This window comes from Dermatophagoides pteronyssinus, unplaced genomic scaffold (assembly GCF_027571235.1).
Source record: "Dermatophagoides pteronyssinus isolate colony J.1.1.1.1 unplaced genomic scaffold, Derpt_VIB-CSIC_2022.12 sq0007, whole genome shotgun sequence".
Classification (NCBI taxonomy): Eukaryota; Metazoa; Arthropoda; class Arachnida; order Sarcoptiformes; family Pyroglyphidae; genus Dermatophagoides; species Dermatophagoides pteronyssinus.
Window position 1 is genome coordinate 1,998,947 of NW_027461531.1, and position 26,652 is coordinate 2,025,598.

At 29.8% G+C, this 26,652-nt stretch overlaps 8 protein-coding genes and 1 long non-coding RNA gene across 10 annotated transcripts; 3 read left to right on the forward strand and 6 right to left on the reverse strand.

Moving 5' to 3' along the window:
• The first annotated feature begins 1,349 nt into the window (after window positions 1-1,349).
• Window positions 1,350-2,040, forward strand: LOC113790156 (uncharacterized). Its single transcript, XM_027339785.2, has one exon. It carries the CDS (start codon window positions 1,512-1,514, stop codon window positions 1,809-1,811), a length of 300 nt encoding a protein of 99 aa, XP_027195586.1. The 5' UTR covers window positions 1,350-1,511; the 3' UTR covers window positions 1,812-2,040.
• A 474-nt stretch (window positions 2,041-2,514) lies between these two features.
• LOC113790155 (uncharacterized) lies at window positions 2,515-2,995 on the forward strand. Its single transcript, XM_027339784.2, has one exon. The coding sequence runs from the start codon at window positions 2,647-2,649 to the stop codon at window positions 2,944-2,946; it is 300 nt and encodes a 99-aa protein (XP_027195585.1). The 5' UTR covers window positions 2,515-2,646; the 3' UTR covers window positions 2,947-2,995.
• A 593-nt stretch (window positions 2,996-3,588) lies between these two features.
• Window positions 3,589-9,831, reverse strand: LOC113790146 (vitellogenin-5-like). The gene is made up of 5 exons (XM_027339772.2): window positions 9,661-9,831; window positions 9,433-9,605; window positions 8,501-9,367; window positions 4,910-8,443; window positions 3,589-4,847 (listed from the first exon to the last, which is right to left on the reverse strand). Exons 1-5 carry the CDS (start codon window positions 9,710-9,712, stop codon window positions 3,690-3,692), a joined length of 5,784 nt encoding a protein of 1,927 aa, XP_027195573.2. The 5' UTR covers window positions 9,713-9,831; the 3' UTR covers window positions 3,589-3,689.
• Window positions 9,832-10,450: 619 nt separating this feature from the next.
• LOC113790148 (uncharacterized) lies at window positions 10,451-12,725 on the reverse strand. The gene is made up of 3 exons (XM_027339774.2): window positions 11,283-12,725; window positions 11,005-11,223; window positions 10,451-10,943 (listed from the first exon to the last, which is right to left on the reverse strand). Exons 1-3 carry the CDS (start codon window positions 12,507-12,509, stop codon window positions 10,785-10,787), a joined length of 1,605 nt encoding a protein of 534 aa, XP_027195575.2. The 5' UTR covers window positions 12,510-12,725; the 3' UTR covers window positions 10,451-10,784.
• A 104-nt stretch (window positions 12,726-12,829) lies between these two features.
• Window positions 12,830-14,439, reverse strand: LOC113790154 (uncharacterized). 2 transcript variants are annotated; one of them, XM_027339782.2, is made up of 3 exons: window positions 13,944-14,439; window positions 13,529-13,703; window positions 12,830-13,462 (listed from the first exon to the last, which is right to left on the reverse strand). In XM_027339782.2, exons 2-3 carry the CDS (start codon window positions 13,700-13,702, stop codon window positions 12,977-12,979), a joined length of 660 nt encoding a protein of 219 aa, XP_027195583.1. In that variant the 5' UTR covers window position 13,703; window positions 13,944-14,439; the 3' UTR covers window positions 12,830-12,976. The 2 variants fall into 2 exon arrangements, with proteins under 2 accessions (XP_027195583.1, XP_027195584.1); XM_027339783.2 differs by having other exon boundaries at window positions 13,918-14,439.
• Window positions 14,440-14,558: 119 nt separating this feature from the next.
• On the forward strand, window positions 14,559-15,520 carry Sgt1 (suppressor of G2 allele of skp1). The gene is made up of 2 exons (XM_027339781.2): window positions 14,559-15,005; window positions 15,067-15,520. The coding sequence occupies exons 1-2, from the start codon at window positions 14,682-14,684 to the stop codon at window positions 15,424-15,426; spliced, it is 684 nt and encodes a 227-aa protein (XP_027195582.2). The 5' UTR covers window positions 14,559-14,681; the 3' UTR covers window positions 15,427-15,520.
• Window positions 15,433-16,705, reverse strand: LOC113790152 (transcription initiation factor IIB-like). Its single transcript, XM_027339780.2, has one exon. It carries the CDS (start codon window positions 16,641-16,643, stop codon window positions 15,537-15,539), a length of 1,107 nt encoding a protein of 368 aa, XP_027195581.1. The 5' UTR covers window positions 16,644-16,705; the 3' UTR covers window positions 15,433-15,536.
• A 4,899-nt stretch (window positions 16,706-21,604) lies between these two features.
• On the reverse strand, window positions 21,605-24,165 carry LOC113790181 (uncharacterized). Its single transcript, XM_027339816.2, has one exon. It carries the CDS (start codon window positions 23,555-23,557, stop codon window positions 21,842-21,844), a length of 1,716 nt encoding a protein of 571 aa, XP_027195617.2. The 5' UTR covers window positions 23,558-24,165; the 3' UTR covers window positions 21,605-21,841.
• Window positions 24,166-25,099: 934 nt separating this feature from the next.
• LOC142645130 (uncharacterized) lies at window positions 25,100-26,635 on the reverse strand. Its single transcript, XR_012846306.1, has 3 exons — window positions 26,094-26,635; window positions 25,778-25,924; window positions 25,100-25,720 (listed from the first exon to the last, which is right to left on the reverse strand). It is a non-coding gene; the product is annotated as an uncharacterized LOC142645130 (long non-coding RNA).
• Window positions 26,636-26,652: the final 17 nt, after the last annotated feature.

Below are 26,652 nucleotides of genomic sequence, written 5' to 3' on the forward strand. Positions count from 1 at the left end.
ATATCCGACTTCTATCATCGAAAACAAAACAAGGCCTTACGAAATAATGATTGAAATGTTTCTTCATAATAATTAGACAGCTGAAAAGTTTTTTAGTTTCGTATTTTTTTTTACATTGTTCCAGACAATGAATCAAAATGAAGATAACAAAGCAAACATTTACAAGTATCAATTGTCAGAGGACGCTACCTGTTATTGACGGATAGCTAATAACATATCATTAATTTGGATCGAATGAAAAAAGAAGAAAAAAAAGGTCAATATATGTGTGATCAACATTAAAAAGTCGGCAATCTACTTTAATTTGAAAAAATAAAGTTATTTTTTTCCTTTATTCCATTTTTTTTGAAATGAAATTAAGAGATTTAATTTCGTTTATTGCTTGTTGTTTTCGCTTTTTTTCATCATCAGCGTTTGAACAATTTGGAACGTATGCATTTGTTTGCTGTTCTATTATCATGCGTTCATTGATCGTTTGAGATGATGGAACATCAATATAAGAAAAAAATCTTTTTCTCTCCCTACGTCCAACATGATCATTTGATTTTATTTTTATGAGAGAAGGCCAAAACTGTTACAAAATGTCAATATATGGCCAAGGTTTCAAGATCATTGAAATTTTCGCATTTTTCTGATCTTTATCGTTTGTTTGTTTTTCTTTATTTTTTTTCCTGTGTAGGTTTTGAAAGAAAAGAAAAATACTAAACATGATCATGGGTTATTTTATGGAATCAGGATTTAAATGCGTTGAATTGTTTTTCAATTTTTTTATGGAAAATTTTTCGTTTCATCTGGTTCAAAGTTTATATCGAATCATAAACAAATGAAATAAGTAAACGATGTTTTCCAATATGAAAACCACAACTTTTTTTTCACGGTTTCAAAGTGGTCATTATCTTTTTTTTTGTTGTTGATGGTCTATTTTCACATGACTAGTTGAGGGGTCAATATTCTTTTAATCATTTAAAAATAGACATTCGAATGTTGTTGCTGTTTTTGTAATCTCGAAATTTATTTATTATCGATTGCTAAAATTAATGATAAAATGAAAGATTGAAATCGATAAAATTGGCTTGTTTATCGTAACAAATACAAACATCATACACATCTTTAATCTATTGGCATCAATAAAATTTCAAACTAATACTTATATCGAACTCTCTCACCATTTCCATCAGATTTTTGACCATTCATTCTATCATATCGAAAATTTTGTTTTGTTTTTCTAGAAAAAATATTTACGCATTGATTATGGAGAGAGGATATTTGGCCATGAGCAAAAGAACGAAAGAAAAAACAAGATAGAGAAAGAAAGTTCGTTAATGAGCAATATTTAATGCCATTGAACAACGAAATTGATCATCACAATCGATCTAGACGAGAATAGTTCTCATCGTGTTCATCATCATCAATTTTATAAGTTATAGTTTCATCTTTTATCTTTTGTAATTTTGGGTTTTGTTTTGTTTTGTCTATTTGTTCGTAAATTTTTCTCAACATTCAATAATAAAATGGCATCATCCGATTTTGAATCTCAATTGCGACAATTGGTAGCACAATCCAAACCATATATGGGTAAAGAAATCGCTGAATTAGAAAGCAATGTCATCAAAGGTTGGTTACAGGAAGAACAAATAAAAGTGAACAAATTGTATCAACAAATTGATCGTATCTGTCGTTTGCATGGTTCAATATTGCCCGCAAAATTATTCAATGAATCTCGTGATACTATAGAAAAATTGGAAGAATACATTTTCAAAATAAAAGATGCTCTCTATGATTTAAAATTTGTTGGCGGTTGTCAACGTTAAAATGTTCGATTCGTTGGCTTTTCTTTGGACTTTTGATGACTACATCCTTTTTGGATCATCTCAACATTCACACACGCACACTGAAACATTTCAAACCATATGAAAAATCTATCTCTGAATTCTGTAACGATTTTTTAAAAAAAACATAGAATAAAAAACATGCTTATCACATATAGCTAACATGTTAGTCAACTGTAGCAAGATCTAATGATTCTTTGTAATTTTTTTTTAATTTCCATGAATAAAAGCAATTCAGATTTAATTCAAAAAAAAATTACCATATCACCCTCAAATTTCAATAGAAATGGTTATAAACTCAAGGATTGAAAAAGAAATAAAATCAAATCAAGAAATTTCAACCTTTGCAATATGAATGCAACATCATTTTGATTAATTAATTTGTTACAGATGTTGTAAAACAAGTATTTCAAATCTGATTAATTGGATTTGATTCAATTCAATGATTATAAACTGGTTGTAATTGAAAAAAATTGACAAAATCTAAATGACAATATTTTTACTTTCATTTGGATTGAGATTTGGTGAGCCGGATAGTACCATAGAGAATGGTAAAATTGTCATATCCATCCCGTGTTTGTGGTTTCGAAGAGATTTTTTTTCTGTTTTTAGATTTACAGTTTCTTTTCCTATATTTGAAAGGTTTTCGGTTTTCGGTAAAGTATTTAAACTCGATACAAATGAACGAATTTTGATATCCAACTTTTAGTTTTTGAATCAATATCGGTGGTGTTGTTGTTTTTGTGTATGATTTTATTATTGTTTTCTATCATCAACGTTTGTTTCAAAATTTGAAACATTTTCATCATTTGTAATAATGTCACTGCCTTTGATCAATATTGAATCCGAACTTCGACAATTAATGGTCAAATCAAAACCATATATGGCCAAAGAAATTGTCACACAACATAGTACAACAATGCGTGGATGGATCCAGGATGAGCAACAAATTGTCAATAAATTGTATCAACAAATGGAACGTATCATACGTTTACATGGTACAATGTTACCAGCAAAATTATTCAATGAATCTCGTGAATGTTTGGAAGAACTTGAGGATTATATTTTTCGTCTTAAAGATGCAATGTTTCATTTGAGTCGTATTGCTGGCCGATAATCAATGAAAAAAAAGATCTATCAATTTGTTGCTAATTTACTGACTGTCCGTCCAAATAGTAAAAAAAACTAAATTAAAAATTTTAAAAAATTTTCCAATATTTGCTCGTTTACGAATATTATTCATTTTTTTGTCTAAAAAAAATTTACGAATTCAATTCTGTTAATCAATGTTTTTTTCTAATTGAAAGTCAATTGTTGATTCATTAAAAAAAAATTAAATAAAATTTGATTTGAAACAATTTTTCAATTTTTCTGAATCGAAACCAAACTAATTCATTCGATTTGAGCAAGAGCAAAAGAAAATAAGAGAAAAAAACTTGTTTCGTTATCGCGATATTAATATAAAAAAAAACTCGATTTTCCCATGAACAGTTGGGAGATCATAAGACTTGATTTTTTTTTTTTTTTTTGTAATCAATATACGGAAATAACCAAACGTGAATTAATGGCGTATAGACAAACGAAATTGAATCCGGAAATCGTTACACGTTTTTGATTGATACAACTATAATTTCTTAACCGGTTTTCATATTTGTGTGATCAAAATAAATCACTGTTTTGATAATCCAAAAGTGATGTTCGCGAAAATTATGACAAATTTATTTCACACAGCAAACAAGGTTTTTTCGCTGAAAAAAAATTATAATTTAAATGAAATATTTTTTATTGAACATTTTAAAATTTAAATATTGGGGAGGTGAAGTTTTTTTTTGTGTATGTGTGTGCGAGACAGAAAATAATTTAAGCTTTTTGACAGGCAACCGGTACTTGAAGTGTAAGAGCTAATTCGGCTGGTTTTTTACCGAAAATTTCCAACACTCGATATTGTGATTGTTTCACAAGTCGTTGTGCTGAAACTGAGTGTATAGGAAGACAATGGAATTGCAATAATTGTGGTCGCATTTCAGTTGGACGAGATCGACCTTCAATACAGGCTAGAACTGGTTGCATTGAAAAACAGTAACGATCACCTTGACGGATGGAAATTGTACGATAAAGTTGAATTTCATCTTCGATCGATTCACTTTCTTTTTTAGTTGCGGCATTTTTCTGCTGTTGTTGTTGACGTGCTAAAGCTTGTTCCAAAAGTCTTTGCTGGGTACGAGCCATTTCTTCTTGTTGTGCTCTTCGTTCAATTTGATTCATTCGATTCGTACTCTGTTGAGCTTTGTATTCACCAATCATTTGAGCAAGTGATCGATATTTTGGTGATACGTATTTGTTGATTGTGGCTTCTTTTTTGGCACAGATTTTGGCACCTTTAGTTTTTGGTGATCGTTGACAATGTTGACCAGCCATACCATAGCTGTTGATAAAGTCTTCACTATCCTTATATTGACAAGTATCCGGTCCGGTAAATTCATTTTCAGATTCATGATTGTTATCACCACAGATACCACAAGTTTCACCTTTGTATTGTTGGCCAACTTTAACTTCGACATTTTTACCATCATACAAAACGGCAAAATCATGTTGTTCATGTTCCAATACAACCATAGGTGATGATGCTGATGAACTAGTTTCACGAACATAGATTACCATTTTTTTATCCGACATAACTAAAGCATCTGAGGCTTTCATTTCTTTCACTTGGCCATCAACACGAATTTGTGCCGAATTTTCACTGGTTGGTGGTGTCAATACGATTTCTTTACCATCAACATAAATGGTGACTTCTTTTGTTTTTGCTTCAGTATCAAGTTGTCGAGCTAAAATCGAGAATCGTTCGAATGATGAACAATCTTTTGCCAATAAATATTGACAAGTTGAATCGGGCAATTCAACGCTAACATTATCGAATGTGCGAATGTAATCTTCCATCATTGAACAACGACCAATACTTTCGTATGCGGTCAACAAGTTTTTGTAAACTTGTACGGTTGAATACAAAGCTGAAATCTAATAAGAAAGGAAAAAATTGTTGATAAAATTTTTTCTATCGAATCAATAGATTAACTTACTGGTCGGAAATATGGAGTGTTAACTTTGTTGAAGCATACATTCTGTTTTGGTGTTTTAACTTCAACATTGACCATTGGAGCGTTGGCGAATCTAGTTGAATATTGGACGGTAACTTTCATTTTACCTTCTTCATTTTCGGCCATTCGATTTTCATCCAAATGGCTATAAAAGGCAACTTTAGCTGCTGTAGCCAATTTGTGGGTCAAATTATAAACTTCATCGGAAATACCATCATATTCAATGTCAAGTTTCAATTGTTTGAAGTATGAATCTTCAACCAAAGCTCGTTGACAAGCAAAGCTTGCGGTTTTGCCATCAGCACGATCCATTTGACATTGTTGATAGAACCAATCTTTTTGTACTGGTGCAAGAGTATCTTGTGTACTTTCAAGATCACGTTCTAAGATGACTTTTTCTTCACCAGTTTCCATATGACCAGATATTTTGACATGGCTACCAGTTTGACAATTATGTCCGAAATCAACTTGAGCTTTGATTGATGCTTTCATTTCTTGATTGGCAATTGGTTCATAATAGAATTCACTTGGTTGTTTTGGGAATGCGACATGTGAATCGAAACAAAGGTTCTTTTGTGATTCTCTGGTTTCCGATTCGGTTTCAAGTGATTTGACATGAGCGCGTACATTGGTCCAATAGTGTTTCAAATCATAGGTATGAGCCAATAAAAATTTTACGGCAACTTTGCTGGCTTCAGCGCTTTGTGTTCGAGCTTTAACTTCGATACAATGAGCTTCGATATCAGTTTTATCCGAAACTGAACGTTCGGAATTGGATTGAACTTTGTTCCATTTTTGTACCATATTTTTGATCGATTGTTTCATATCTTTCAATGATGACCATTTACTTATCTTTTCATTTTGATCCCACATCTGTTGTTGACGATTACGAATAATGTTTTCTTGATATTCATCATCATCAGAAGTTTCATCATCGGTTTCTTCCGAATCAAAATTTTCAGCAAGATGTAATTTTTTGTATCGGATTGCCATTTCCATACCAGTCACGGGATTTTGCTCATCAGCATCCAACATCAAATGAACAGCACATGGTGTCATTTCATCATTATTCCATAATTCAATTAATCCGGCAAGATAGCCGTATTTTTCAGTTGTTTCCGATCTGAATAATGGTTGACTGAAACGTTTTGCACTTTCAGTTGTAACTTTGACATTAAATCCAATGCCCAATTCTCGTTTGCCATATTGTTTTTCATATTTGAATGGAATCGGTTGAGTACGGATAACCGAACTTGTTTCTGATAACCATTCACGTTCGGGTGATCCGGCAATTATGGCTTTGGCGATGAAAGTTTTCACTTGAGTTTGATGATGATAAACTTCTTGTGGTACTCTTGGTGTAATTGACCAGCTAAGTTGTCTAGTTGAACTCAAATAATTGACACTCAAATCCATTGGAATAGCGACACGTGATTCTCTGGAAATATGTGCACCAATAGCTTCAGTGGTTATTGGTGTAAGAGCAAAGATGAAATGATAGCTGCTATGATGGATTGAGGGTTCAATTTGAGCGGTGAAATTGACACCTTGTGGGTACGACGATCGTGAATCAGATGATGACGATGATGATCGATCTTGTTCTTGTTCAGATTGTTGTCGTTTGACAAATTCAACTTTAGCTCCATTAATTTTGACTGAAACAACGGTTGGATATCGTTGTGTAATAACGATTGGCAAACCAATTTCCGATGAAACAACTTTGTACATTTGTTTAGGTAAAACCAATTTAATGTAATGATATTGTTGACCTTGCGATAATTGACTAATAATGTCTTTGATGGAATCTTCAGCTGAATCCAATAATTGTTGAACATATTGACGATCGAATGCATAATAGCTGGTTTGTTCAAATAATTTGAAAAAGATTGTTGCTTTTGGTTCTTCTTCAGTTCGCACTGTAAGATCTAATTTTTCTTTCAATGTTCGCATTGTTTCTTGTGCAGATCCGGCTTTTCGTTTCATTAAACGACGATCTTTACCATATGAGTTGAACGATTGAAGTACATCGTTGATAAGTCCGTTTGATGATGTCAAACGTTCAATGATGCTGTCCAAGCCTTTAACGTTGTAGCCCAATTCGATTGGAATTTCTTGTGTTGGTCCATCAGTTTCACGAACGGCAAGATAACCGGATCGTGGGAATTTCGAAACATTATTGGAAACCCATTCGGCCATAATGTTCATACCGTATTTTTTGCTTTCATCGTAATAACTTTGGCCGATCATTTTCGAATAGTAAATTCCATATTCATCTTTTGGTGCAAATCCTAAAGCAAATCGGGCATCTTCAGCCAATTGTCTGGTTGATGGTTCAGTAAAGTTGGCGATTGTTTTCAATGAAGAGATGACAAATGATTTCACTTGACGATTGTTTTCATGATGCATTTCGGTACTGATTCGTTCTAACACATATTTACCCGGATTACAGCCAAGCAATACAGTGAAGGCAGCAATACGAACTTCATATGGTTCATTTTTGTTTTGGAATATTGGCAACATCAATGCTCGTACTTGTGGAGTATTAGCCGGAGCTATATGTGTCAAAGCATAAATGCAAACTTGACGGACAAAGTTACGTTCTTGACTGATTTCATTTTCGTTTTCAACTGGATATCCGGGCATGTCTTCGTTTGAAACATTATCTTGAACGTATGGAGCGAGAATTGCCAATGCTTCGGCAGTTCCGGTATGGGCCAAAGTTTCAATCAAAGTAACTTTTTGATGGAAAGTTGTACATGTTTTCAAAGCTTTGGCTAATACTTGCATCACTTGTGAAACTTCATTTTGTTCCAACAAATCATGACGGAAATGTTGATGCCATGGGGCCGATCGACGGACACGAATTGTGTTTCGTTTCAATTCAGCTTGTGCATGTTGTTGACGTCGAATCGATTGTTCATCGTGGATGTCACCTCTCATCTGTTGTCTTTTGACGGTAGCTTGGTTGATCATTTTACCTAAGGCAATACCAGTTGACGAGGCTAAATGACGTTGTTTCTGAACTTTTTCGCTAAGGAACATGTTTAAATATTCTTCAACAACTTTAGCATCGACTAAGAATAAATTTTGTGGAACAGATTCAATCATTTCTTTGGCTTCAGAGGTTGTAATGCGATCTTGTTCGTATAATTTTTTGATGAACAAAGCAGCGTCGGTAGTACCAGCGTAGCAGAGTAAATCCAAAAATAATTTTCGGTTCATTTGTTCGTGTGCAGTAGCACGGTGTGATCTGCCTTGTTTTGCTACTCTTTCGAATAATTCTTCAAAATGTTCAGTATCCAAAACGGCCATTGCGTTAGCCAGTTGAACAACTTTTTGCATTGTGTTTTTCGATGGTTCATTCAATGTGGTTTCGATATCAGAGGATACTGAGGCCAATAAACTGGGAATAAGTTCCTTCAATTCTTGTTTATCAATTTGTCCAAACAAATGATAGTATGGGATGTCCAATTGAGTTTCAGTTTCGGGGATTCGGTATGACAATTCTTGATGCAACTAAATAGATTTTGACGAAATTATTAGTTAAATTCAAAAATATAGAAAAGTTCTTACCAAAATGCTTCGGATCTGTCGGATGGCACCGAGTTTAGCAGTTGGAATGACATCCATCAAGGTAACATTCTGTTCCGAAATGATTACCAATTGTTTACCTTTGGTTTCATAAACGGTTTTGCCTTGACCATATGCTGAATCGATTTGTGTTGTTTGTTTTGTTGATGAAATGTTATATTTAACAAAATTATAAAGACTAACAGCTGAACCATCTTGGCTAGTTGGATCTTGATGTTGTTGCTGACAACCACCAAGTTGATGTTCTTCACTCAATGATGGATAGTAGCCATCGATCAATGGATAAGATTTTCCTTCGTGACAAATGACTGGTGCACCACGATAATCAGTGTTTGTACTTTCTAAACTTGGTCGTGTCAAACAATTATCATAGTTTCGTGTTTTAGTTACATTGAATACTTCAGTCGATTCTTCATTTCGTTCGGTATTAGCTGTGGCCCATTTATCTTTAGCCGAAATGACTTGATATACGGTTTCACAAACTCCATTTGTACCGTCTTCATAGACTGGATAGACAACCAATTTTCCATCGCTTGTTCGAGATTGTTGTTGTTGTTGATTTCCGAAAATATTGTTAATCTTTTGTACTGATTGTTGGCCAGTCACAACACGTTTTGGAGCCAAGTTAACATTGAACAAACTAAGAATGGATTTCTTAATATTAATTGACCATTCCTGTTCATTGCCATCAGCTTCAAAGGCTTTAATCTGACCATTATCCCAATAGAATCGGATTGGTTTCGAAAGTTGTTCTTCATATTCTTTTTGTGGTTGATGATCAACGACAACATTGCCGAAAAGATTTTCCGATACTGGACCATTGTGTTTACCGATACGAATGTTCGTCATCTATTTGAAAGAGTAATTTGGTTCAATCGTTTTGTTCATTGATAACAAATATTTGTCAACATTACCTGCATAGCAATATGGGAACCTTGTTGTTCAGCTTGAAGAACAATATCGGATTTGATTTCCATTAGGGCTGCATCTGAATCGAATTGTGCAATACCGGAGATCAAACGACCATTATAGGAATAAATATAACTTTGTCCGGGTGTCAATCGGATCGGCGAAATGGAACTCCATACTGTTTATTAAATGTTGTAATTAATTCGATCATTGTCAAATTGAATTTCACATACCTGCCGATATCAATAGGGCCGAAGTAAACAGGAGACCCAACAAGGTCTTCATTGTTGTTATTGTGATGAATTGTAGAATCAAAATCGACTTAGATAATTGTTAACTAAACTTGAAATGTTGGTCGATTTTATCGAAACTAACGATGAACAAAAATCATTGATGATCGATGAATATTTATAGATGCTCGAATCGTCAATCCTCAATGGACAGTAAACATTTTTTCAGATAAACATAAAACATTTGACATTTTGCTTCACTAGCAAATTTGTATGTGCATTGTTAGGATCATGACGACCAGAAAAAATTAATTTTTCAGCAAAAAAATGTGATTAATTCAAATTTATTCTCGATCAAATTGATACCCAACAAATATGATAACAAAGCTAGAAAAAAGGTCTCAGGAAATTGATTAATTCATTATTTGTTCAATTCATCGTTTTTTTGTTACTGCGTAATCTATCCACTTATCAATCAATTGAAATAAAGTTCAATGCTGATGTCGATAAAATAATGACGGTGTCATCAAATTTAATTGATGATTTCAGTGTATCATCTTATATTCAAATTGATTAATTTTTTCTATATTTTTATACTGCCAACTAAATTTTGGTTTGCTTACCTAAGCCTCATGTGAATTTCGCTTACGAATTTTTTTTTAATATTAATTTTCATCAAAATCCAATGATCTGATTTCATTGGAGAAAAGACCAATAATTTAAAGCAAAAAAAATGTCAATCATCATGAAGTACATCAGCACTGAACGAAATCAAATGAATGAGAATTTTCAATTAGAAAAGAAAAAAATTTTAATTTTAATTATAAAGTATGTAAGTGATATAAGAAAAAAATTTCGAAAAAATTTGATTGGATATTAAAAAAATGCGAAATAAAGAACCAACTTATATCAATGTTGATTCAAATGAGAAAAAAGGCTACAAATACTATAGACATTCAGTCATATGGATTAAAGGTGATACATTATTTTGAAATTTTAAAAATATTCGAAACATTTTTTTTGTACATCAATGAAAAATATATGAAAATATTTATAAATGTTGGGATCCAGTAAAATTATTATCATCAACGTAATGTTAAATAATTTTCATCCATTTAAATTTTAAATCATCGATATCTAGTGGTACGACCATGAATTTTCTGATTCCCAATCAATTCTTGGGTCAAAATTGCGACACATTGATCACGAATACGAGCAAATTCTTCTTCAGTACATAAATAATTAACATTTGGATTTTGAAGATGGTGTGATAATGAAGCAATAATCTATAAATGTCAATTAAAATTAAATTTAATTAATTGAAATTTATTCAAAAAAAAGACTTACCTTTTCCAGATAATTGATATTAATCGAACCTATTCGTGTAAATTGTTTAAATAAATCCACAATCGATTGTGCTTTCTTTTTATTTTCAGAAAAAATTTTTATACACATTTGACTCAAACCATTGGCCATGGATGATATGAAACATTCATCACGTATCATAGTTGTTTCGATCTCATATGGTACAAGGCAATGAGCTCGTTGTGGGTTATTTTTCATCGGCTATTTTAGAAAATGAAATAAAATTACTATAACGAAAAGGAATAAATTTTTTCACCTACATCTTTACTGAATTGAGGTCCATTAACCCAAAAACATTTGATCGTACTGGCTAATATGGAATTTAATTCAGGCGTAAAATAACAATAAGATGAGTGATAACGATGATGATAATCATAACAAATATTGTTGGCAATAAATTTTGAACCAATCGAACGTTCAGAATGTGGCTGATATCTAGTAAATGATTTCGATGATGTTAATGTTGAACCGATCGGCTGAACAAGAAATGGTGTAACAATGAAACCAACAAATGTTCGTTCCTTTTCTTCCGAAGGTACTATTGGTCGTTGTCTATCCTCTGAATCACCAGCACTCACTTGTTGCTGTTTATTATTTGTTGATTTATTTTTTTCTTTATTACTATAACGTTCTGAAAATATTCCCTGATTATATTTCTGTGTTTGTATATCTACTATAGATGGTTTAGTAAAAAATTTCGGATGTGAATGATACCATCCGACCATCTGTAAATTTTGTTTTTCAAATTCTTCTATTGCATCAACATATGAAACAGGATCAAGTTCACAATGATTAAAATGATCGTCAACAGAAGAACCAGGCACTGTAGTTAATACATATAATGTTTTTGTTACACGACAATAATAACCACCAAGACAACCAATAACTTCATTATGATGACAATGTGAATGAAGGTCCATCAATAGTAATGCTTCAAGCTTAATTTTTACCACCACTGGTGGTTGAATGGAATCATCAAACTGATGACATTCAACCATTGAAAGTGGATCTCGAATTTTTTTAGTTGGATCAAAATATGTTAGAATATTAGTTAGATCTTGATATGGAGAAATTTTTTTCTGATTATTACTATTACTCATTTCATTTGTTGATGATGATGCTAAAGCTAATGAATTTGATATGGATCCAGATGAACCATTCATTTTAACCGATGAACGACTTTTTTTACGAATTCTCTTCGAAGATTCTGGTCGTTGTTTTGATTTCGATTGTTTGTCATTTTTTGATTTGGCAACTGTCTTGTTATTTTTATTTTCGATTTTTCCATTCGTTTTATTCGGTAAAGCCATTTTTGATTTCGGTTTTTGTTTAGGATTATTATCATCTGATAAAGATGAAATGAAACCATTCATTTTTGATGTGTCAATTTTATCTTCGGGTTGAGATGATTTTTGTGAATGAATATTGTTGAGATCATTTGTTTTATTAATAGTTACATTATCAACAATGGCAGCTATTTTTCCCATTTTATAATTGAATATTTTTCTTGAAATGAACTTAGTCTAAATACAACAGCCAATGATTAAGTTAGATGTAAATTTAAAAAAAAATTAATCAAAATTAAAGTGAAATATCATTGAAAATGATCTTATCGGATAATTGTTTCCTATGATGGCCATAATATTCAAGAATTTGAGGAAAATAGAAAAAAACAAACACCAGAATCAATGAATCTGGGTCGGTTATTAAAACAATGTGTTTGTTTGTGTGAAAAAGAATGAGAGTGAGTTTTAGCGCAATATGAAGATTCCCGTCATAGACAAAGTTACGAAATTTTCATCTCGAATTATTCAAAAAACAAAACAAAAATATTTATTTTTATCATTATCAATAATAAAGCAATGAGTATCGAATGAATTATAAAACAATAAAATAATATTTATAAAATCAATACAATGAATTGGAAGGAACATATGAATGAAAGTTTTCATGTTCAAATATAAATGGTTGAATACTCTGGAACTTTGGCATTCGCTTCATCTTGTAATTGTTCAGTCGGTGGTGTATGAATTGTATCAAATAAACATGGATATTTATCCGGATGTTTGACAACTTCTTTATATGATGGTGGCATTGGTTGACGGAAAATATTTTCTTGAACACAAAAAATTGATCCACTTCCATGGCTGTTTTGTGTCCCGTGATTCATTGCTGTTGGATGTAAATGTAATTGTACCATCTTCATCCTTAATAAATGACAATAAACAAATGAAACCATAATAATGGCAATATTTATGGCAAAATAACCGGCAAATAATAATAATTGTGATGTTTTTGTCATGACAACAATTAAATGACCAAGATTTGTGATAGCATAACAACTGATAAAGCAATGATTTTCAAATACAGCCACAATTAAACCTGCCAATGAAAATGTAAGGCCAAAATATGTGATCAGATTGAATATGAACATATCATCCTGTGATTAAATATTTTGAAAGAATTATTGAAATAACCAATGAAAGGTCAATAAAAATAAACAAACCTTCAAATTGAATGAGGGCGATGTTGATATCCGTTTGAGATTATCCTTGATCGTAATATAGATGAATACAACCAACAATTGTAACAGCGATAATATGATTAATGAAACTTTTGCACGTCTTAATTTACAATCCATCAGCATTAGTGAACGTAAATTAATTGTATTATTAGACATTCTTGTGATTGCGTTAGAAAGAAAACAAACAAAAACGATTTGCAATTATAGAAAACAAAAATAAAAAATCAATCGAGAAAAAAAGATGTGAACATCAAATTTGAAGGAAAAAATCAAAACAAATGACAATCGATAATGATGACGATGACAAATAAGTATAATTTTATATGGCTTTAATAAACTTCTTTTTGATGATAAATGTATTTTGGTTATACCTTTTTATTTATGATTAATTAATTACCTTAATCATTTTTTCTTTTTGGTTTTTTTATAGTTGGTTCCGTAAACGTATTATTGTGTTCGATGTTAGTTAATGCATTGCATATATACATCATCATGTAATGTCATATACAAACAATAACATTTGGATAAAGTTGCAAACATTTCAATGTCATTGTCATCCTCATCGCCATTATATTTTTGATTATAAATGCAAGCATAAATTGATATTATTACAAAAAAAAACGATGATTATGTTTGTGTTAGAAAGTAAGAGAATAACAATATGAGTGTGTGTACTCATAATACCACTTAAAATTTTCAAAGACAAGGGGTAAAAAAAATAGAGGGAAATAATGTAATCCCATCGAAATTTTTATTTTTTGTCGATCCATCGTTTTGAATTTGTGAAACGCACAATTATAAAATCATTGAATCGATTGTTCATTTCAAATTAATTTATTTTGAAATCTATTCTTGATAGCTAACATCATTTTTGTGTATTTGATATCTGTTTATGTTTGATTCGATATTATATCAATCAAATAAATGATTACAGTAAACTGTTGCATGATTTTCTTCATTTCCAGATGGCTTTAGGATTTACGTTCTATATGAATTTCAATAGAGTTTTGTATTTATTATTATTAAACGCATGCACGTGAGCTTTGTTTACAACCCAATTTTGCAATCTAAAAATTTCTTTTGTTGATTTATTGATTTTTTTTAACGTTGCGGATTAATCATTTAATGCATAATAATGGAGCAACAACAATCGATTTCTAATAATGACGAGAAAAAGATAATGCCACGATATGATTGGTATGAAACAGATCAATTCATAGTCATCGGCGTTATGATCAAACAGATTGATAAAACAAAAGTTCATATTGATTTTCAACCACGCCGTTTAATTTTCAATTATAAACCTGTGACAGAAAATGACAATCAAAAAATTTTTTATGAACTTATTTTGAATCTAAATGATGAAATTAAACCACAGGAATCAAATTGGAAAGTTACATCGGTAAAGGCCGAAATTAAGCTCTGTAAAGTGGCCAATTATCGTTGGGGGAAACTTGAGGTAACTTATTTTTAGTAATCAAAGTTTTTTAAAATGATTTTCTGATCTATTTTTTTCAAAGGTCGGTTTATGCAATCAACCAGTGATCCGTGGTGTGCCGATGAATTCCTTGTCACAGGATTCTGAATCGAATTCCGGATCATCATCAAACAATACTAATTCCAAAACAAAAGGAATGACGCGTAATTGGGATGAACTAGTCAAACAAGTAGAAAAAGAAGAGGAAAAAGAAGAAGGTGGTGTTGAGGATCTATTCCGCCGTATATATTCTTCGGGTGATGAGAATTTACGTCGAGCAATGAATAAGTCGTTTGTTGAATCGAATGGTACTGTTTTGAGTACAAACTGGAATGATGTAGGAAAAGGTAAAGTAGATGTAAAACCACCAGATAGTTGTGAATTTCGTAAATGGGATGAATAGAATGAATTCGTTATGATAAATGTTATTTATTCATCAAAAAATAAAGAAAACAAATAATGTAAATATGCCAAATAAAAATCACATTTTACTTCGATATTATTTGTCAATATTTAATTGGTTTCTTGTAAAGCAAAGACATTGGGGAATAATTCATTATATTTTTGATTCTTAACAATATGATAAACTTCTTTGATGGTTGTTTCTGCAGCACCGGTTACCTCGGATATTCGTCTGATCGTTTGATTTAATTGTTTGGAACAACATTTACAATCATTATTACCACCATTGTTTTCTGTTGATAAGCTTGTTGTTTTCGTAATCGTTTGATTCTGTTCAATGTTTGTTCCAGTTACAATGATTGCGAACAAAATTGCCAACGATGCGATCGTACTTGGATTACGACCGGATAAAATTGATTCAATTTTCGGTATAAATTCTATAGTAGATTTCTCAATCTTATTCGAAAGACCTAAATGTGCAACAAACCGTGGTATATAATCAATGACAGACGCCTGTACAATTGTTTGGCCAATTTCTTTCGATATAATTTTATAACATTTAGCAATTTCACGTTTAGTAGCTTTGGAAACAGCACATATTTCCTTAAATGTTCGTGGTACATTTTGATTTCTGTATGCAACATATAAACATGCCGATGCTAATGGCATCTGTATGCTACTGGATTTAAAGGTATTCAATTTGGTTTTCATTTGTTTGAATAACATTTGTGCACTTTCAATCACTGGACGTGTTGTCTGAAGTTTTTCAGCCATCTCGGAAATATCTTTAAATCCGGCAATCACAGCACGTTGATTATTGGTTAGATATTTTTTATTATAATATGGTCGTGATGGATCACGACGTATATATGGATTTTCTACAAATGGTCCACTTGATGATTGATCATTGCCATTAGCATCATTATTTTGACTATAATTATGATGTGATGTAGAATTAGGACGATTCGATATGAACGTTGATAGATTCATCGATTCATAAAGCTCACTATCTAATGATCCCACTCGTGATTTATTAACCTGATCATTGGAAAATTTTCGCCATTCAGCACCAACATCGATAATACGATCACCTATAACAAGACCACAACCGGAACAAATCATATCACCTGCATGATAATCCTCAATCAACGGTGTTTGTTCGGGACAATATTCGCATCGTATCATTTGTTTATTATGATTACCGACATTGCTTGTCATTATTTTTTTCTTTCTTGAAAAAAAACTATTCCTAAAAATCAATCGAAATTACAATTTGTATCGATTCAGTCATTTTCAATTCAACCGAATCGAATATTCGAACAACAAATTCTAATTTATTTTCATTATTGTCATTGTTATTTTAATTGAGTTGTTTTTTATGGTCAAGAATTTTTATTTTTATCATATTTATTTTTTATTATTATTTAAATAAGCAAGTTCCTCGAATTAACTGTCTCTTTTTATGAGTTTTATTTTCAAATGTAATATGATCTGATCTTAAGCAACAAGTTTTATATACATAACGCAAACAACAACAACAACAACAACAATAGTAATAATCAAACGAAAAAAAGGAAAACAAACATTTGGTCCAAATGTGGAATGATGACGATGTTTCAAAATCAACTTTTCAATTACATCATATGGAATCAAGTATTAGGTGCGATTTTTTTCCCTCATGAAATTATTGCAATTGAAGAGTTTGACTGCATGCAAAATTCCGATTTTCTTAGTGTGACATTTTTTTTCTTTCGAGAAACTAAAAATCATTTTGGTAGACTGCTTGACGCTAAATTTTCGGTTCATCTGTACAACAAGTTTTGATTATTTGGTTTGTTTGTTTATTTGTCTAAATGTATCTCACGAATGTGAAGAAAAAATGGTTAAAATCAAAGCAATTCATTGTTATTTCTATGAGACAGCGAAATGATCTTCAGTCCAATTCCATTGGTTTGACCTTTGAATGTTGGGAAAAACATTCTGAAAAAAACTGAAACAACTGAATGAGAAGACCATGTGTAATTTTGTTACCGAAAAAAAACATATGATCATCAAATGGTTAATGACTTTCTTTCTCTCATTTTAATACAATCTATATTAAATTTAACTTAATTTTTTGATGATGATGATGATGGTATTTTTTCAATATCTCACCACCATTGAAACAATTTTTTTTTCAAATGAGATCCGGCCGTTTTTTCTGTCTTTGTGTGTGTGTTAAGTTTGTTGAATTCATTTCAAAATAACATTTCAAATGTAAAGTGATGATGATGATCAGTATTGTCATTATCATATCAGATTACAAATGAATATAAGATTTCTTTATTCGATATGTATGTGTGTCAGGTCAAAGGTGAGGTTATAAACTTATTTTTCACATTTGGTAGACTGCATGGCGACATTTGGTTGTAAATTTTTTCTATCTCCTTTTCGGTTTAGTTTTGTTGACTACATTTCCTTTCGTTTTTTCTTTTCTTTGAATAGCAAAAATGATTTCCATTTTTCAATCAAAACTTTTATTCTTTTATTTTTTTTTCAATAAAAGAATTTCCATTTTCAAATGGTAAATTTGTGGTCATTTGTCATGAGAGGCGAATAGAATTTGAAATTCCAATGTTTGAATAAAAAATGATTGTTATTTAATAGAGTGTATCATACATTTTTATCAAACTATTGATTCTGGAATGCCCATTATTTTTGTTCTGCCTTTGATGATATTTATATGGCTATTTTATTGACTTACATGAATGATCATATAATATTCAATTCAATAATTCGAAATTGATGATAAATTCTGCAATAATAATAATTTGTAACTATAAATCAAATTTTATTTAAAATTCAATTTTTTCTATGAAAGTTTATGACGATTGATTCGTCAATTGTTGTTTTGCAATTCAATGAATCATTCTTTTTCTTTTTCTTCTTAGTTTCCATATTTTTTTTGTTCATTGATCACCGCAGGTGATTTGGTAATATTTATTGAATAACATGCATGTGTGTGTGTAAGAAAAAGAGAGAGAAACTCAATTAGATCTTTATTAGATTGAGATAGAGCGGCTTTTTAAAAAAACCATGTAACAACTCTATTTGTTATAACGATTATTGAATTTATAATTTATTTATTTTCCACTTATCTTTACATTCAGGTGTGTGTAGGCATGTTCGGTCATTCTATGATTCAATTACTTTTATTTCTGTATTTCATTCTTGTCTGATCAATGTATCTATATTATTATCATTTTTCATTTTGATAAAATAGAATGAAAATTCAAGTACATGTTTGGTTACATGCAAATAAGAAAGAAAAATTACGCTTAAATTTGAATTTTTTTTCCAACACTAAGTGCCAACTATTCATTCAACCATTTTGTATGTATGTTTCTGCATTAGTGGACACATATACATTTTTTGGTTAATGTTATTTGTTTGGTTGAATCCCGTATATTTTATAATGTATTGATATATTCTTCTTCGGTATTTTTCTTTATCCTCTCGTTTTCTTACAGCTTGAAAATGTACGAAAAATTAAGTTGCAAAGCAATGGCTGTTAATAATAATAACAATAATGAGTTCATTATTGAGGTAAATCCATGACCGGAATGTTTGATAGATTGATGAACGAGAGAAAAAAAATTATTACATGACTTGTGTTTAGAAGCATGGAATTTTTTTATTCAAATTTGATTTCTTTGCATATTGACTAAAATTACATTGTGCAATTATAAAACAACAACAAAATATTTTTTTGTTGTTTAATGATAATCAATGAAAATCAGGTCATATGAAAACACACAAACAACTTGTTGTTTCAACTTGATGTTGTTGTTGTTATTGATTGATTAATTTATAAAAAAACACTTACAATGATATTCTTTTCTTTGTAAAAATATATTCATTCTAAATCTATATTGGATTTCAATTTTCATATTTTTCTAATTTGTCTGTGTTTATTGCTATCAAATTATCGTATATATTTTGCTTTGAATAAAGTGTTATTTTTTCCGTTGTTTTGTTTTGTTTTGTGTTTTTGTTTTGACTTGTTTTTTTCAATAATCAAAAATATAATTTCTGTTGTTGATGTTGATGAATACAATATTAAAAAATAATCTAAGATAAAGATAAAAATCTGCAATAGGATCATTTATTTGGCATCATGATTGATATTTATTTATCATTTAATGATGTGAATCAGTTATTCGATATCATATTCAATCAATAAATAATCAAATCAATAGCCAACAACATCAACAGAAAAAAAAGAATTAGCTAAATTAGCATTTAATTAATCATTGAATGAATAAAACATTAACAAATTAGACTATGAAATTTTAAGAAAAAATAATAATATCATTCAATTTTCAATTTGATCAAAAACATTGAATGATTTTCTTTCACTCTTTTGATTGATAAGTTGTTGTTGTTTTTTCTGTTTCAAATACATATTATCATTATTATCATCATCGTACGGTGAATCTGATGATAATGTCCAGACTTTGTGTTAATGTTTTTTTTTGTTTGTTCATTTTTTGGTCGCCTTGTGCCCTAATTCATTTTCTTTTCTTGCAGATTTGTTTATTTGTTTGTTTGTTCATTATTGTTGTTGTTGTTTTTGTTAATATTTATCAAAATTCATGTATGGTAATTGGATCGTTTTGTGTTTTCTTCCATTATACATTAGGTTTCATCAAATCAAAATTCATAACAAATTGATTGAACAGAAAAAGATAAAAAAAATTCGATCCATTTTTTTATTGATCATAATAATTGTTTTTTTCTCCAAATATTGATTATTCATGACCCGGATGATCTTAGTCGAGATGTTTTTCACTTTTTGTAGATTTTTTCATTGATTGACATTTTCACAATGACAAGATATCATTTTGTTTTTGTTTTTTCAATTGAAAAACAAAAATTCATAAAAACAACAGCAGCAGCAATATTGACAATCTTAACGATCAATATCATCATACAGTAATGCTAAGAAGGAAAAAATATTTGCAGTTTTTTTTCTTCAATTTTAAGCTAGAATAATGTTTATATGATTGAAATAATCATAAATCATAATCATTGATTAAATCAAATTTCAAGTCTGTTTGTGCATCAATGATGTTTGTTGATGCACAAATATCAATAATATTAATCAATAGCTCTTATCAATCACGAAAAGTTTATTCATTTTGCTTGTTTGTTTGTTTATCGTTTTTTTTTGTTGAAGCATTCGATTAAACATCTTTGACTTGTCTTAAATTGACAAGATCAATCAATCAATTAATTTAAATCAGAAATGATTTTCATTTTTTCATTCATTCGATCAGTCAATCAATTATTATTATCATTTAGAAAATTATTATTGATTTCATAGACACGTTAACAATTCACTGTCGGCATGTCTTTTCGTTGTATTTGATGCTGATTAGTTATAATTGACGAAAAAAAATCAATAACTTTATTTTGTGATTTTTGAAATCAATAAATTTCTTTTTTTCATCCTTTGAACGATTTTTGTTATCCAAATGATAATGTTTAGGTCACTTTTACTCGATTTTTTTCACCATAATAACAATATTCTTCCAAATATATGAAAAATATCAGTGTCAAGTGTAGATTACAACATTGTTTGCAAACTTAATATAGTTTTTTTTCAAATATATTACGCTTGAGAAAAAAAAAGAAAATTCTTGGATTTGAACAGATGTTAATTTTCATCATCAAATTATTAGAATGATGTGGCCAAACCGTTATGTAAGCGTGATTCATACAAAGTTATGCTTATTAACATTGTCAATTTGTTTTTAATATTTCATTTTCATTTGTAAATCCGATGCAAATAACAACAAGAAAAATTAAACATAATAATAATAATGATTGAGCATCTGTCTACATCAAATGTATTGTATTTATTTACAATGTCAATATCAAAATTATATGGATCATTATGATATTGTTCCATTGTGTATTCGGTCAATATGACATGCATTGAATTCTATTTTATTTATTTTTTTATTTCATTGTCACTCGAAACAAGCATCAATGATTAGCCATTTGGTTGCCATCTGATTTTCAAAATCAGATTTTGGACATGCCTATACCACTTGAAATAAGTAAAAAAAACCACTTGGCCAATGGAACAGGTTTTTGTTTCACTCGAAGCGAAAAAAAAGGATTTTTCTTTCAAATTTGTTTTGAACGGATTAATTTTATTTGATTGATTTTTATTTTTTGTTAAGTATTATTATGATTATTATTAGTACAAATTATATAGCATGCATGTATTTTGTATTTTTGATATTCTGATCTATTTTTTATTTTTATTTTTTGAATTATTAATATTATTACAATATTTGTGATGATGATGATTGTTATACAAAAAAAATTGGCACTTTGGGATTATTATGGAAACTGATTGAGTAATTTTATTGATAATGTTTTGATGCCATACGACTTAATATACATCCGGCTGATTCTTGATCAGATGATTTTTTTATTTGATCATTATTTGACTGTTCGTCAATTCTTGGCCTTTTAACATTGGTTGATTCATGACATTCATTTGATCCATCACTACCAATTATATCATTGATTGTAAATTTTGTACGATGATTTTTTTCCTTATTATTATTAATTGTTACTGATGATGAATCGATATTACCATTTAAACCGGGTGAACATGATGAACCATTCAATGAAATAGGTGTTAATGCACCGGATGGACTTGAAATTTGTTGATTGTTCGAATGATTTGAGGCATTTTTTAATGATGAATGTGATAATGGCGATGATGATGATGACGATGATGATGTTGATGATAATGGACAGGCGTTAGGAGCATTTGAAATTTGACTTAGAATATAATTATCATTTCTACTCAAAATATTTGCTGATGATGATGATAAAGGTGGCAAAGTTGTTGTTCTAGCCATATTATACGAAGATAATGTATCCAATGAATCTATCGATGATGTTTGATTTGTCGCTGGGAATGTATTAGGCGTCATATGATTCAATATTGTTTGATATGGATTTAATGTATGTTGAGAATGGTGTGGATTAATATTTCTGGTCGTTGGTGATGTTCCACTTAATATTGCTGCAGCTGCCGCAGCTATTGCATGTTGTCGATACGTATCATGAACAGCACTTGCGGCTGCTGCCGCTGCTGCAGCCGCTGGACCAAATGCAGCAATAGGACAGGCACCATATGCCTGTAATAGATCTAAATGTTGTCGTTTAAAACGTTTACGTCGTCGTAAAAAACTTCCATTCTCAAACATATCTTCGGATGCTGGATCCAAGGTCCAATAATTTCCTTTACCCGGATTGCCAGGTTCACGTGGAATTTTAACAAAACAATCATTTAATGAAAGATTATGACGTATACTATTCTGCCACATTGGATATTTTTCTTTATAATATGGAAAACGATTTCTAATGAATTCACATATACCATTAAGAGTTAATTTTTTTCCAGGAGATTGTAAAATGGCCATTGTAATAAGAGCAATATAAGAGAATGGTGGCTTGACTGTGGATGATTTTTTTGTTGATTTGACATTCGTTTTCGATGATGTAGATTTTTTAATCGATTTATCATTACTTTCATCATGTTCATCACTCACATCATTATCGTCATTTTCATCATCATCATCTTCTTCTTCTTCATCGATTATGTTATCAATATCAATATCGGAATCGATATCTGTATTTTGATTGGACATCTGTTTAACATCATTATTTTCACCATCTTTATCATCATTTCTTTCATCATTATTTTTATCAAATTCAATACCATTTTTGATTTCATTTTCTAATTCTGACAATTTTGTTAATGATGCATTCAATTGATGTTGATTCAAATGATGGTGATGATGTGAAGATTGTAGTTGTGTTGATTGATGTTGTGATGAAATTAATGTTGGGTATGCATGTCCAGCCGTAATAAATGGATCGATAAATAAGCCATTTTTATGGCTTATACGTTGTTGTTGTTGAATTCCATTTAGAAAACTTTGATTTGTATGATGATGAATATGATTTTTTTGTAAATTAATTTGCTGCATTATTTCCATTTGTTGTCGTACAGTGTCGGATAATTGTTGTGCTGCCGATGCATATAATAATGGATTCATCATTGTTGTTCATTTGAAAATAAACAATTTTATTTCCGAAAAAAATAGCACAATTTTTTAAAAAATTAATTCGGATTTGTTTGAAAAAAAACTAATAAACTTTTAGTATGTTTCAGGTGTTCATACGATTGAAATGAATAATAACAATATTCACACACAAACATATAAATGAATGAATGACGAACACAGAAAAATACGGGAATAATTGAAATTTATGTTTGATTTGTGTTTTCATTTCATTTTCATTTTTTTGTCTTTATTCTTTGCTGAACAAAATTCAACTGAGCAGTCGTTGTTGATTTTTATTTTATTTTCAATCACACATCATCATCATCATGAACATTTGAACACATATATTTACGATAGTTAATTAATAATCAAAATATTAATACAAGATTTTGTGTAGATAAACAAACTGTAGATATTTACAAATAAAAACTGTTTTTGTTGTTGTTGTTGTTATTATTATTATTGCTTCTGCTGTTATTCTTTCTTTTATTATTGTTGTTGTTGTTGTCGTTTTGATTTCAATGTTGTGTTCATCATCATCATCATTGGTTGGTTGGTTCATTCAAATATTATTGTTTGTTAGACTTGTGTGTTTGTTTTTTTATTTTTTTTTATCTATCTTTTTTTTGTTGATTATGACCATGCCTGTCTGTCTATGATGTTCAATGTTGTTGTTGTTATCATCGTTTATCTTAATTGTAGAATTTTTCGAAAGAGGCTGTACCTTAAATCAACAATAGAATGTATGATTATATGTTTTTGGGTTGGGCCTAATTTGGCATAGCGAAAACTATGTCTGTTAATATTTTATCTGGCCACTCCTTTTTATTTATTGTTAAGAACCAATGAGAATGAATCACTTGAACCATTTATCATTTGAAAAAAAAATCTACAGTTACTTTTCTATTTTAGTTATTTTAAGTATATTATCAAAACGATAAAAACATTTTGAATAACTAAAATAATAAATACATTGTATTCAATATAAACATGTACATGATGATGGGCAGGCAGTTTATCTAAATGGTATTGTTGTAAATACAGAAAAAATTCTTTCAAAATTGAAGGAAACAAAAACATTAAACAAAGCAAAGGAAAAAAATCGACCCCCTTTTTTCCACCCAACACATTTTTGCCATTTACCAAAACAAAACAAAAAAAGAAGGATGCTATAATGAGTGTGAAAAAAATGAAACGCATCGATGGGTTTGTGTATATATCATCATTGCCAACAACAACAACAACAACAACGGCAACGACATCCAAATCATCATCATCATCATTTCACAATAAAAACAACAACAAATATCATTTGCTTTTTTTGATGTAAAAAAATTGTTGTGTTTGTATATACTGATGTTCTTTGTGTGTATTCTTTTTTCTCTTTCTTTTTTGCTTCAAATATAATTCAGATAAATCGAAAATGTCAGCATAAATCATCATGGATGATTTTTGTTGTTGTTGTTTTGTTTATACTTTGTCCATATATTCCCTTTGTCGACGAATGAGAGTGAGAAAATGATATCAAATTGTTAGGAGAAAAATTGTCAAAAACAAATGTTTAGCTTGTAATGGCTTGTCATTTGAACATCATCATCATCATCATCAATGATTATAATCATTATCATTATCTTTCATTTTTATTTTTCTTTTACCATTTATTGGTCCAATTTCTTTTTATAGATCAAAAAAATGTTTGGATTTTTTTTCAGCGTCTTCTTTCGTCTGTGTTTGTGGTTTTCCAACCAACATTGTTGATGTTGAAATGAAAACCAATCAATTATTGTGAATGGCTTCTGTGTGTTTGGATTTTTTTTATGACCTGAAAATTGAATCAAATTTTTTTTGTCTAGTCTGTTTTCAACAATTGTATAAATTTTTATTTCTGTTTATTTTATAGGAAAAGGGGATAATCAACATTATTTTAAATGTCAAAATGGTGATGAAGTTTTTTTTTGGTAAATTTGGTTCAAATTCTCTGCATATAAAATTTTATGTTTCCGCTTTATTTAGCATTATTTGTTGCTGTTGCTGCTGTTATTATGATCAGAAATTGATTTTTATTTTTGATCGATTACAAAACAAACATCTCATTCAGAATTGCAAACATAATATTCATGTACAAATAATACAATTTGTTTTCCTTAAAAAAATTTCCTAAAATGATTCAAAAAAAAATAAATAAATAAACAAATGCCGTTATATTGGACATACATTCACATTTATTACTGTTTTACACAGTATATCTATTTGTGGTGTGAGAAGAAGCGACAGATAATTGATCATTTGGACATTCATTTTTTGAATTTGTATTTATATTTACCAGGAATGTTTGATCTTTCGACCCGAAACACGCACAACCTAAATATCCAAATAAACGGCAACGACAAAATAAGAAAACAAATTTTTTTTTCTTTCATAAAATCATATTTGTTGTTTTATTTTTGGAATCAACAAAAAAGAGAAGAAAAGAAATTCCATTTGATTGATTGAGTGTAATTTCAAATTGTGAACGGAAAAAAATACAAACCTCGAACACAGAATATTAATACGATTTGTCAGCAAAATCATTTATTATTCATTTTTTTCACTTATGTTTTTCATTTATAGAATTGATTTTTTCTTGTCATTTTTTGTTGTTATTGCTGTTGCTGGAATAAAGATAAAACAAATTATGAAATGTTTGCTAAGTTGTTAATCACTTTATGATAATGATGATGATGGTGGTGTTTGGTAGTTGTCGCTTGTTATTTACTCCTACGACAATTAGCAATGGATCCTCAATAATAAACTATCCGCGACAATTTATATTTTAGCATTTTGTCATGAACAATGTTGTTGTTTAAAAAAAATCTCATGTAAACATCAACTCCCTATTTAGTGTTGAAGATTAATAATTAAAAACAAAAAATGTTTATGAAAACTTGGCAATGATTAATGATGATTATTCAAGTATTCATATTTTTTTTGTTGTTCAAAAGAAATCAAATAAATGACAATAATATTATTTTGATTTTTTTCAATGTTTGTAAATATATTTATGAAAAAAAATCCATCTGAATTATAAGAATATTAACACTTGAGATTGT